General features: G+C 39.1%; 1 protein-coding gene across 1 annotated transcript in view; it reads left to right on the top strand.

Moving 5' to 3' along the window:
* LOC141522665 (leucine-rich repeat, immunoglobulin-like domain and transmembrane domain-containing protein 2) overlaps positions 1-12327 on the top strand; it is a 16989-nt gene extending 4662 nt beyond the window's left edge. The window contains 1 exon segment of the mRNA XM_074236186.1: positions 12095-12327. Coding sequence (XP_074092287.1) covers positions 12095-12327 — 233 coding nt within the window.
* The last annotated feature ends 979 nt before the right edge of the window (positions 12328-13306 follow it).

Genomic DNA, 13306 nt, shown 5'->3' with positions numbered 1-13306 from the left:
AACTGTTTTCTCAGGCTCATCAAAACTCAGAACTGGAAAGAATCTCAAAAGCTGCCCTTGAACAGGAATGCCTTTTACAACATATCAACAGTTTAGGTCTTGTCACATTTTCCTTGAGAACTTTTGAAGAGAGGGCATCCACTATCTTCATCTGGAGTCCATGCCACTTACAAGCAGCTTCCTTTGTATCTATCTCTACACTTCTAACTAGGAATACTGGTTTTCTCCTCTAGTGCCAAGTAGAACAAATCAAGCAAATCAGTTTGGATCTAGAGATAGCACCTTCTCTCTCCCCACAGAATAGCTAACTGACAAATGAATGTTTTGGATTAGATGGTCTCCCCTTCTAGCTTTATGTTAACAGAATGAGACCACAAGATAAGTCTTTCCCCTCAAATAGAAGAGAAGACCAAGTACCTACACTCCAGTTTAGGGAATCTATCATTTTAGATATAATGATACAACTTTAGGAAAAGTTTAAATACTTAAACACAGCTTCCCCTTCTTTAGGTTAAACATTTTCAATTCTTTCCATTACTATTTGTATGACATGACTTTCAGTTCTCTTTCCTCTTGGTTACAGTCTTCTGGACCTGTTCTATATTATTTAATATCCTTCCTAAAATATCATTGCCCTGCTCATCCACTGCCTATCAACTAGCACAGCAAGGCTACCATGTCTGTCATTTTGAACACCACTTCTCAAACTAGTCCAGGATAGCAATAGCTTTTTGGGCCATGTTTACTGCTATGTTAAGCTTATTGGAGTCCATTAAAAATCAACAGAATTGTTGTCTAAACATACCTCCCAACTCCTATATTTAGGAAATTGATTATTTGAACCCAAGCATAGAACTTTATATTTATTCAGATTAATTTTTTCAAGTTTTATTTTTTATTAAAAGCATTCTATTTTTTCTTCTTCTTCCCATCTCTCATTCTATATTTTAAACCTGTCCTATAACTGAACTTTGGACTCAAAATCTCTGTTCTGGCACATATGGCCAAATTCCCTTATTGGTCTTGCAAAAAAATTATACACATGTATGCTCAAATATATGTACAGACATTTGTGTCTCTGCATATACATAGCTTTATATACATAGTGTATATTGTGTATATGAATACTTATATATCTGCAATTTGAATCTCTCTGTCAGGTGGTAGCGTATTTCAGCATCAGACCTCTGGAATCATTGATTGTTATTGTATTGATTATAGTTTAAATTTTCAGTGTATTTATAGTATTGTTGTTATTGTCATAAATTGTCCTAGTTCTGCTCATTTCATTCTTTACCAGGTTGTAAAAGTCTTCAAACTGGGTTATTTTAGTAATTATGATGTTATATAAATTGTTCTTTCTGTTCTGGTGATTTTTTCCAGCTGCCTTAGTTTATGCAAGTTTTTTCATGTCTGAAGTAATTTATTTCCTTATTTTTTACAGCCCCAAAGTATTTCATGACATTCATATGTTAAATCATTCCCCATTTGATGGGTTTCTTTTTAGTTTCCAGGTTTTTGCTAACACAAAACAAGTTGCTATAAACATCTTTGTACACACAAGACCTTTTCCTCTCTCTTTGAATTTTTTTTGGGGGGTATAAGCTTAGCAATCTATCTTGGTTACTGTTCCTCTTTTTTCAATTTGACCCCTCATTCTTATTGGGTTTTCTAGCCAAATCACTGATAAGAATGTTCACAGCACAGAGTTAGTAACATAACTGTGACAATCCACTAAAGACTTTACTTCAAGTTTAACCCTGGTCCATTAATGACTTTCTTTTGGTCTGGTTATTCAATCAGTTTAATATCCACTCAGAGCATTCCATGATATTCCATCTGTCTACAAAGAAAGCATGAAATTTTTTTTTTCAGGACAGAGATCAGAGGAATACAGAGTTTAGAGCTCATTTGTACATTAGAAATCACCTATATATTCATTAACAGATGAAACAACTAACAACAAAACAGATGAAAAAACTAACTGCCCAAACTAACAAAGTAGTAAGTAGAAGGGACAAGATTCAAACTCAAGATTTCTGTCTTCAATATCTAACATCATAATTTTGACATTATCTGAGTGCAATAAATAACCAAGCCCAAAGGTTGAAGTTCTAATTCTAATTCCTCTTCTGCCATTATTTCAGATTTTCTTGAAAGTTTCAACAATCATGTATTTCTAGGAGAGAAATGGAACTTTTCCTAAAGTTTATCATTATATCTAAAATGATAGACTCCCTAAACCAGAGTGTAGGTACTTGGTCTTCTCTTCTGTTTGAGGGGAAGGACTTATCTAGTGGTCTCATTCCGTTAACCTAAAGCTAGAAGTGGAGACCATCTAATCCAAAACACTCATTTGTCAGTTAGCTATTCTGTGGGGAGAGAGAAGGTGCTATCTCTAGATCCAAACTTCTCATTTTGCAGTTGAGGAAACAGAGGCATAGAAAAATGGATTTAACCTAAAAACTCACATAGCTAGTAAATAACCAAGGTCAAAATTGAATCCAGATCTTTTGACTTCATTCAGATCCAGTCATCTTTCTATTGCAACCATGATTCTCAATCTTTTTTCCTTTTAATATAATGTTTACTAGAAACAAATGGATCACAAGAGTTGGGAGGCATGGGCATGGAAACAAAATTGAAAGCATAAATTCCATACCATTCAGGACATGCCTAGTGGGAAACACTGGCACATTCTGTGAATACCATTGTCTTCATCTTGAAGTGCCAGGATAAATGATGAGGAAGATTAGAGAGTTAGTGCCTCTTGAAAATAAAGGTAGATTGCTCAAGTTGTTTCCTTACCTCCCCCCCCCCCATCCCCATCCCCACCAACTACCCTCCTCCCCATTCAGGTACCATGCTCATTACTCATTTCCTCCTTCATAACATTACTCATAATGTCTGTCACCTTCCCTCACTGCAATGCATTTTCTACCATATCTGTCTTTTCAAATTCTATTCATTCTTCAAGGGCCAACTCAAGTTTGCCTCCCCCATACTGTCATCCTAGACCATTCTACAGGGATCTCTTTTTTCTAGTAGCACAAATTGTCATTTAGTGACTGCTTGTCTCAGTGAATAATTCAATAGTCAAAAAGAGCTAATAAGGGTGTTGTTGTCTTCATCAACCCAGACTGGAATTACTTCATGACTTTAGTAGATGGTCTTGGGAGCTGGTGGCTGACCTTCTCATTTGAATTTGTCTGTCATCCAATGACAGAAATACACAGTTCATTAATAGATCTGTAGTCAAAATCTTTCCACCTTGGTAGGATCTGCTAGAGTTTGTACATAGGTGGTATGACCTTTGAGAGCCCAGAGCCGTCTCTAATCCATGAAGAGGCATCATAGGGGGGCTTTCAGTAGAAGTTTTTACTACATATTTCTAGGTAGGCATAAGAGATGGGAAATATAGTGAACTGCCTTTATCAATGCCAAAGACAGTTACTTTCTTTTTTTATGTTATTTTATGTTAATTTATAGTTTTCAACATTCATCTTTTTGCAAGCTTTTGAGTTCTACATTTTTTCTGTCATACTCCCTTCCCTTTCCCCTCCCCATGGCAGCGATATGGGTTGTACGTATACAATTGTGTTTAATATTTTTCTATGCAGTGGATAGAACACTGGCCCTGGAATCAGGAGGACCTAAGTTCAAATCTGACCTCAGATACTTAATTACTTATCTCTATGATTGTGGGCAAGTCACTTAACCTTGCAAAAAAAACCCCAAACTAAACCAAATAAAACAGAAACATTCTTCCATATTAGTCATGTTGTGAAAGAAGAATTAGAACCAAAGTTGAAAAAGAAAAACCATGAGAAGGAAAGAAACATGAAAGAAGTTTAAAAAGAACAATTACTTTCTTTACAATTTATAGCCTTAGAAGGTTTGCCTAGAACTTTGAGAAACAGTGACTTTCCCCAAGTCACACACACAAAGGTCAGATGAGTTTCTTGACTTTCAGGTTGGCCATCTGACACACACTTCACCATTCTTTCTGCTATTACTCTTATGTTCATGATACATGTCTTCTCAATTAGATTATAAACACCTGGAAGGTGAAGCCCTGTATGAAACCTTTTCTGTTGCCCACAGGATAACCAATCACAGAAAATGGGCACCTTGTAAGTACTCAGCAAAAATGTATCGACTGATTGAAGAAGGGAACCTCCAGTGGAAGAGTCCTGGTCCAAGATCAAGAATTTTCTTATTGTGTCCAAGATCTAGAGGTTTGAAATCAGAGGATTAAGATGCATTGGTGCCTCCCCTTTCCTCCTCTAAGGTCTCCAGATGCCAGAGTTAGGATGATGCTGTGCTGAAGAGGGACCTCTACAGGGAGATATAATGTGGCTTTCATGCTGTCTCAGGGAAGGAAGGCAGTCTTTGTCCTTAGAGGCTCTTTATGAGCCACAACTCAACTCCCTAACTTGTTCTTTTAACATCAGTTTTCCAAATAGCCCCTCTGACTCAGTCTGAAAATGATATAGAGAATTTGTAAAAATGTCTGTGCTATGGGATAGGGATGGGCAGCTCTGGGAGGGAACTGGGGATCCAGTTTTCCCATGATGAGGATTACTGGGTTCTGGGGTTTGGGAGGCAGAGGAATGAATATATTCATGCATACGTTAATTCATGTGTGTGTTCACTGCTAAGTATTTAACACCTCCACACAGCCAATGAGACTGATGGAATCTAGTCCATGGCACAGCTCCCTCCTGCTTTTAGTCAAGCATGAAAGAGCCCCTAGAGGGGTTTTTACCATCTGTGGGGCCATTGTTGGGTTTTTTGGTATGTGTGTGGGGGTGACTTGGGGCGAGGTTATTACATAGTCAGAAAAGCACTCCCTTTACTCTTGGGACTCAGTTAGGGAGGGAGAGATAGAGAGAAGCATACAAAAGCAAAAAGACAAAAAGTGAACAGAACCATGGGGGTGGATAGGTGGGGTGGTGGGTAAAGAGGAGGAGACAGGGAAAGACAGAGATAGAAGAAATAGACACATGGGAAAGAGAGATAAAGCAATGTCCTCCTGGGTCCCTGATCCATCCTCCTCCCCTGCCTCAAGGACAAGCTTGATTAATCAACAAGCATTAAATGTCTACTATGTCCCAGATCTTATGCTAGGGGTTTAAAAGCAGTCCTGCAGTGAAGGAGTTAGAGTGCTGAATCTGGATTCTGGAAGATCTGAGTTCAAATCCGGACTCATTTACTTATTAGATATGTGATCCTGAGCAAATCATTTAACCTTTGCCTGCCTCAGTTTCCTCAACTACAAACAGGAAAATCATAGCACCTCTCTCATAGGGCTGTTATGAGAATAAAATGAGACAACATTTGTAAAGTGCTTAAACATTTAGTGTTTAAAAATGCCTATTCTCTTTCAACTGCCTCCAGTCACAGAGTTACATTCCAAAAGAAGAAACAAAAAGTAGATATATAAATATATAGTGAATAAATAGAAACATATACAAAATAGGGAGGATATCAGCAATTGGTGGAATCAAGAAAAGCTTAACTGTTGTAAGTCATGCTTGAACAGCTCTTTAAAAGAAGAGAAGTATTTAATGAAATGAAAGTAAGGAAGGAATGAATTCCAGATTTGGAGGATTGATGGTACATGGGTAAAGGGATTGGAAATAAAATGCTTAGGTCAGTTTACTAGACCACAGTGTGGAAAGGGGAATAATGAACATGAAAATCCGAAAGTTAGTTTGGGGCTTGGTTGTAAAAGATTTAAAAGTTCAACATGTACAATGTTGACTAGACTATTCACCACTGGGGCGGGGGGAGCATGGAAAGGGAGGGTGGGAGAAAATTGTGTAACTTATAATGTAGATGAATATTGAAAAACTTTCATAACATGTAATTGGAAAAATAAAGTAAAATATCTATTTTAAAAAAGTCAGTTTATATATTACCCTTAAGACAATAGGAAATTACAAGAACTGAGCTGGGGAGAGACATAGATCTATCTTGCATTGGGGTGTGTGTGTGTGTGTGTGTGTGTGTGTGTGTGTGTGTGTGTGTGTAGGATATATTGGAGTGGTGAGAGACTAATGGTAGAGTGACCAAGAGGGGATCTGCTGACATAGTCCAGGAGAGAGGTGATAAGGGCCTGCGTTCAAGTCAAAGGTATGTGAGCAGAGAGAATAAGTTGGATTGGAGAGAGGCTGCACAGGTAGAAATGGAAAGATATGGCAATTGATTGGATATTTCCAGTGATGGAGAGTGAGGAGTTGAGGTTAATGTCAAGAAGATAAAATTAGGAGACTGTACTGATGTTGGGAATGAAATAGGAAAGTTTGGAAGAGGGCTAGGTTTTGGGGAAACCCCTGATTCTGCTTGGGACATGTTGAATTCCAAATATCTCTGGGACATATAGATTGAAATCTTCAATGGGCAATTATTCAGGACTCAAGTTCAGAGGTGACACCAGGAGAGAATGTTTGAAATAACTTCTGTGGGGGAGTGGGATAGTGAATCTATTAAGGAGAGCTAGGACTAAATAAGATAAACTCTACTGTTTATCTTTAAAGTCTTTCACAACATGGTCCCAAACTCTGTTTCTGAGATCATTCTATATTCTTCTACTCCACAGTCAGTTTTGCTCCTTTCCATCTCAAAGAAAGTAGAGTGCATTTCCTCTTTCTTATACAGATTTCTTATACATAATAAGATGAATATTGCTATTTTATCTTGCTCTTTGTCAAAGTAAACACTAGAAGTCTTCAAATGAAAGGCATATGAATCCACTGGAGAATGTCTTCTAGAGGATTCTAGTTCAAAGGTATGTTGATTATGTGACCTCAGAGGTCGCATCCAAATGGGGGATTCCATGATTTATGAATATCTCAAAAGGAGACCAATATTCTTTATAATAAAAAACTGAAAAACAGTTAAGAAATTCAGCTTCTTTTAGAACTTTGACTCAATAACTAAGGGCAATCTTTTTGATCTTTCTCTCCTCCCAACTTCTACCAGTAAATATGTCAGTAAACGCCAATGAACTACTGATTGTATATCTATGATTCAAGAGTTAGGGTATAAGTTTGCTGAAAACCACCTTTTATAAGAGATGGGATTGGAGTGGGAATGGGAACTAATGGAAGGAAATACGTTTTTATTAAGCGTTTACAATGTACCTGAAATTATGTTTTACAAATATGATCTCATTTTGATTAGACATTTGAGAATGGCACCTTTCTTTTATTTTTTTTTTCTAATAACATGCAAAGGTAGTTTTCTACATTCATCCTTCAAGCTTTTGAGTTCCACATCTCTATAGAGATGGTGGTTAGTGATGAGGAGGGGAAAAGAACAAGTGGATTGTTTATGGAATCCAGAAAGAAAACAAAGGTTGGACAGTAGCCTTTTTTGGGGGCCTAGGGATTAAAGATTATATGATGGTCAGAAAACATGGTCCCCTTCCCCAAATCCACTTCATGGGGTCACAGAGTCTCTTGTTTCTGAATCAAACTAAAGACTTGAGAAGTAATTCATCAATTAATTATTAGCAGCTCTGATTATTTGGTACTTGCTTGTTTTAGTCTCACCAAAATTAGAGATTCCACTATATATAAATTTAGAGTGCAGCTTAGGAACAAGGAAAGGGAGATAGGTGTCAATGGGTTAACTAGACTTCTTTCAAGAAGCTTTCGCTTCTCCCCCTACCATTTCTTTTTTTTTAAATAAAGAATTCTATCACTTCCTTGAAGGAGAAGAACCTATATCACAGGATGGCTTAACCCTTGGTTTGGATAATATTCTAGGATCATAAGTTTAGAGATAGAAGGGACATCAAGTTCAACTCTGACTAAACTCTAGCCCAAGACATTCAATATACTAACCTTTTGTTCTCTGAATTTGTTTGGTTCTCTGAAGTCTGAAATCTACTGTACCCATTGACTTATATCCTGTTACCTTTCTTCTGCCACTCTCCAGTTCCCTTCTTGTTTTGGTTGCCATAAATATACAAGCATTTTTTTTTGGGGGGAGTTGTTATTCACAGGGATATATATATATATATATATATATATATATATATATATATATATACACATATATATGCATACACATATGGAAACATATGCATGTATATATCTATGTCTTTATATATATTGTGTGTGGGTATATATAAATATGAGAAAGTGTATACAAGGAAACAATGTAGTACTTAGTAGACAGAATTTAGATTTACTCAACTCTTCCTAGATGAAGTACTTTGGACTCAGCCTGGCATTGACTCCATGATTTACTAAGCTTAGAGTCCATTCTCTGGGACTTGATGTACCCCTTCTGGCCTATTTGAGAATGACACCTTTCTTTTATTTATTTTTTCCAATAACATACAAAGGTAATTTTCTACATTCACCCTTCAGCTTTTGAATTCCACATTTTTCTTTCACCTTCCTTTTTTTCTCCCCTCCCTATGGAAGGAAACAGTCTGACACATGTATAATTGTTGTACATTTATAATTGCATTTAACATATTTCCATATTAGTCGTGTTGTGAAAGAGGTTAGAACTAAGAAGGAAGGAAAAAACATAAAAGAAAATTTCTAAATTGAATGTATGTATGTTTTTTCCTCTGGATGTGGATAGCATTTTCCTTAACAGGTCTCTCAGGATTGTCCTAGATCACTGAACTACTGAGAGGAACTGTCTATCATAGTTGATCATCTCATAATGTTGCTGTTAATGTGTATAATGTTCTCCTGGTTCTGTTCACTTCACTCAGCTTCAATTCATACAAGTCTTTTCAGGCTTTTCTAAAATCTGCCAGTTCATGATCTTTCTTTCTTTCTTTCTTTCTTTCTTTCTTTCTTTCTTTCTTTCTTTCTTTCTTTCTTTCTTTCTTTCTTTCTTCCTTCCTTCCTTCCTTCCTTCCTTCCTTCCTTCCTTCCTTCCTTCCTTCCTTCCTTCCTCCCTCCCTTCCTTCCTTCCTTCCTTCCACAAGGCAATAGGATCAAGTGACTTGCCCAAGGTCATGCAGCTAATAAGTATTGAGTGTATGAAGTTGGATTTGAAGTCAAGTCCTCCTGACTCCAGGGCTGTATCGACTATGCCACCTAGCAGCCACTGCTCATGATTTCTTACAGAACAATAGTTTTCCATCACATTAATATACCACAGCTTATTCAGCCATTCCCCAATTGATGGGCATGCCCTCAATTTTCAATTCTCTACTACAAAAAGTGCTGCTATAAATATTCTTGTATATATGTGGGTCTTTCTCCCTTTTTTTATGATCTCTTTGGGATACAGCCCTAGCAGTGGTAATACACAATCCAAGGATATGTACAGAATTATTTCTCTCCAGAATAAGTGGATCAGTTCACAACTCCACCAACAGGCATCTTTTATAACAGTATAGCCCTTTGTTCTGATTCCAGTGGCCCCAGGACATGCCATCATTTTTCCAGGTTCCTAACCTCAGGCATCTTTGATTCTTCCATCTATCTCACATAGACTTTTTATTTTTTAGGGTTTTGCAAGGCAAATGGGGTTAAGTGGCTTGCCCAAGGCCACATAGGTAATTATTAAGTGTCTGAGGTTGGATTTGAACTCAGGTACTCCTGACTTCAGGGCCGGTGCTCTATCCACTGTGCCACCTAGCCGCCCCTCACATAGACTTTTAAACTTAAGCTTGAAGAGACCTTAGAAACCATTTAGTTCAATCTCCTTTATAGACCGGACACCTGAGGCCAGAGTAAAGCCCAACATCATGCTGGTAGTAAATGTAGAATTTAAATTTAGAGCTCCCCACTCTCCATTTCCCCTGGGAAATATCTTAGGCACTTATGAAAAGAGGGAAAGTACTCCAAGTTCTCTCCAAATCCTTCAGCTCATGCCTTTAGTTCTGTGTATGTATTTCCAAACTACAAAATCCCAAGTGATTATTGGCATGCCTGCTTTCCCACGGAAAGATTGTCTTTTATCATATCTCTTTCTGCCTCAGCGTAGCCTTGCAAACATTTTGTTTCTTTTCCATAGAGCCAAATTAGTTCAGCTCACAAAGGATCATTATAGAGTTATCATCTTCAAAGACTCAGAGAACAAGATGTGGAAGGGAGAAAATCCCTGGGAAGATTCAGGATGAGCCACATTACCAGATTCTGGGGTGGGAATTACAGACTGATCTTGCAAAATTTTAGTTTTACTTTTTGAGACATTTTTATTAAATTTTCATTCCAATTTTTATTGACCCATAAGTATTTGCATATGTGAACAAGAACAAAAAGCAATAATAAGCCAACACAAGAATATAAAGAATCCCCAATACTAACAATCTCCTCCCAAAAAAGAACCCCTCAATCGAGCAAAACAATACCAAAAAAAAAGGTGATTTCAAGTGAATGTACATCTTACTTCATTTTCCTGATTGGGGTTTGTTTATTTTTCATCTTGTTTTAACCTGTATTATAAAGAAGGCTTAGACCTGTTCATTTGTGCAGTAGGTTTTCCTGTTAACTAAATGGTTTGATATTCAATTGTTTCAGTCGTGACCCCATTTGCGGTTTCCTTGGCAAAGACAGCTTCAGGTGTGCAGAAGGTATTTTACCAGGGTGGAAGGAAGAGGTTAAAAGAGGTGAAACTAGGAATTGCTGATCTGAACTAATGAAGCATGCCTTGCCTCCTAGGATGATGGGGATAGGGACAGCACTATTTTTGCTAAAAAGGATGCTTATTACTATGCATTGTTATGTATTATATTTTACAGTGGAAAAAAATCATTTGATACAAGTTCATAGAATGAGGAGGGACCTTAGAGATCATCCCACCCCTTTTATGTATGAGGAAACAGACCCAGGGAGGTTAAATCACTTGTCCAAGGTGAGGTAGATGGCACAGTGGAGGTAACACTTGTCCTGGAGTCAGGAAGACTTGACTTCCAAGTTTGGTCTCTCTTACTAGCTGGATAACCCTGAGCAAGCCACAACCCATCTGTCTGAGTTTCCTCAACCATAAATGAAGATCAAATGAGATAAACTGTAAAATGTCCGGCATAGTAGGCACCCTTGCTTGCTGTTTTCCATCCAAGGTGACACAGTCAGCACAGATTTGAATCTGTAGGATTTGAATCTTGGTCCTTTGACCTTAAATTCAGATTGAAGATACTTTTCACTAACCCAGCACCATTGGTTGGTAATAACTGAAGGGAGGGGTATTATGGTAAATGTTTAACAACCAGCTTGCTGAAAAATATACAAATACACTTTTAAGTTTAACCTGTATATTTTTCCTCCATCATTTTCTTAAATCTGGTCAATCAAAACAATAAATGAAGCTTAGTTTTGTAGTAATTGCCAATTTCTAAGGTGTAAATTCTCATTCTGAAAAAATTTTCAATTAGATGGCTCTGTCCAATTTGTCTGAGCTGCCTCCAGCACAGCCCTGGTTTTAGGTTCCCTCCTCTTCCCACTATCTGCTTGAGTAATTTGTACTCTAATAAAGAACTCTTAGAGAGCACCAAAATCCCCCAACAACAACCTCCCCCCCAACCCCTGCCAAAACAACTCTTTTGTGGGGTAATTTCGGGCACTAAAATAGGCAGGTACTGATGTGATGGTCTCTTATTCTATCTACTTGTAGATAGATACCTCTACTATCTCTTAAGGTCCTAGGTCCAGGGGTGGGGCATTTCCAGGTGAGCTAAGACACTGAGGAGCCTTAGGAGGAGGTAGAAGCAGAATTAGAGCTCAAGTTTGAGCTCAGTGCTCTTTCCACTGAACCACCTGAGTATCATCAACAACCCCACCCCCATCTCCTGTCCCTCTCCCCCACTTCTACAGGTGTCTCTCAGTTCAACAAACATTTATCCAAAGGGTCTTCTTTAGTAAGAGACCTGTGCTTTAGTCAAACTCTTTCCAGAATGTTTATTTTTAATTTGCTATTGTGTATGATTTAATAGGGATGATGTGAGAGCCAGAGAAAAATCGGTGAAGGCCTTTGAAATTAAAAGAAAAAAAAATTGTAGTCATTAACACAGGATGTACAATACCCTTTGGGTACATGAAAAGGAAATTAGATTTGGAAATAATGATGGTTCTCGGTGTTCTGCATTGTCTCTGCTTTCCTCTCTACTTAGGATCCTCTCACAAGGAAGTCATTCAGATAATGAGAGCTACAGGAGGCTCCCCTGGCCCTACCCACCTAGCCCTCAACCTCCATTTCCTCTTCTCCCTAGATCCCTATCATGTAGGTCTGAAGGTGTCCAGAGCTGTCCAGAGAGCTTCGGCGGGAGCTCTTTTTCACAGTTCTTCCTCCCCTCCCAGGGTGGGCCAGGATGTGAGCCATGGCCCAGGGGTGCAGGTGGGGTGATCAGGTGTGACTCCCAGGCCAGCTACTTCTAGCTAAGCATACCAGCTGCTGGAGGCAGGGGTGCTGGGGTCAGGTTAGGTCTGAGAGGGCTCCAGGGGGTGGTGGGTTCTCCTTGCCTTTCAAGGGTCTTGAAGTGGAGATTCTTTTGTTAGGCATGACATAATCTAGATGGTCTGAAATTCGATGACTCCCAAATATACTGCCCCCACCCTTTCACTTTCCTTTTCCTTTCAAGAAAAAACAAGCAGGAAGATGAAGTCACTTGTCCCCTAAACCCCACAAATGAGACTGTACCTTGGAGCAGCACTGCCCCCTATTGACCACCCTTCAGAAGACAGATAAATATGAGACAATGGGCAGGTGCCCAGAAGGAGGAGGTGACTGCGCCCCCATACTGGAGTCTCTGTAAAGAAGGGATCACTTTGAAGTTAGTCCCCTCCCCAAGTCTGCAGACAGTCCCGCTGGCCTGGGGCTGGAAGAGCTTTTCTGCCATTTATAAAGCTTGGCCTCGAGGGTGGTCATGCCTACAACCAGAGGCCTGGAAAGGACCTTTCCTCAGGTCTGAAAGGGAGCAAGCAGTAGGGCAAGGATCCTAATCCGAGCGTTTCCTAATCCCTCTTCTATGTGAAGTTCCTTTGACATGAGGCAGTGAGACCAGTGCCTCCAACCAGTCCAGAGAACGGTTGGAGGCTGAGAAGTGAATGTGTGGCAGAGGGATGGGGGAACCTGGAAAGAACTCTGGAGTTCTCTGTCCCTTTGGAGGTTTTCTAGTTGACTTCAACATCCAAGCTGACCCTGCAGCCACAGGCTTCCCAGAGCCTAATGGCCAGGCAGAGAGGAGCAGTGAACCCTGCTGGCCTGGGCCATTGCTGAGGCTGCAGTAGCCAGCCTGGCGAGACTGCTGAGGATTCAGACTGGGCAGATGCTGCCCTCCAGCCACTAGAGGAGAAATCACTCTCCAGGCTCTGCACTTTCAGAG

Source organism: Macrotis lagotis, chromosome 4, assembly GCF_037893015.1.
Source record: "Macrotis lagotis isolate mMagLag1 chromosome 4, bilby.v1.9.chrom.fasta, whole genome shotgun sequence".
NCBI lineage: Eukaryota > Metazoa > Chordata > Mammalia > Peramelemorphia > Peramelidae > Macrotis > Macrotis lagotis.
Note: the sequence above shows the minus strand (reverse complement) of the source record. Positions and strands in the feature narration are given on the sequence as shown.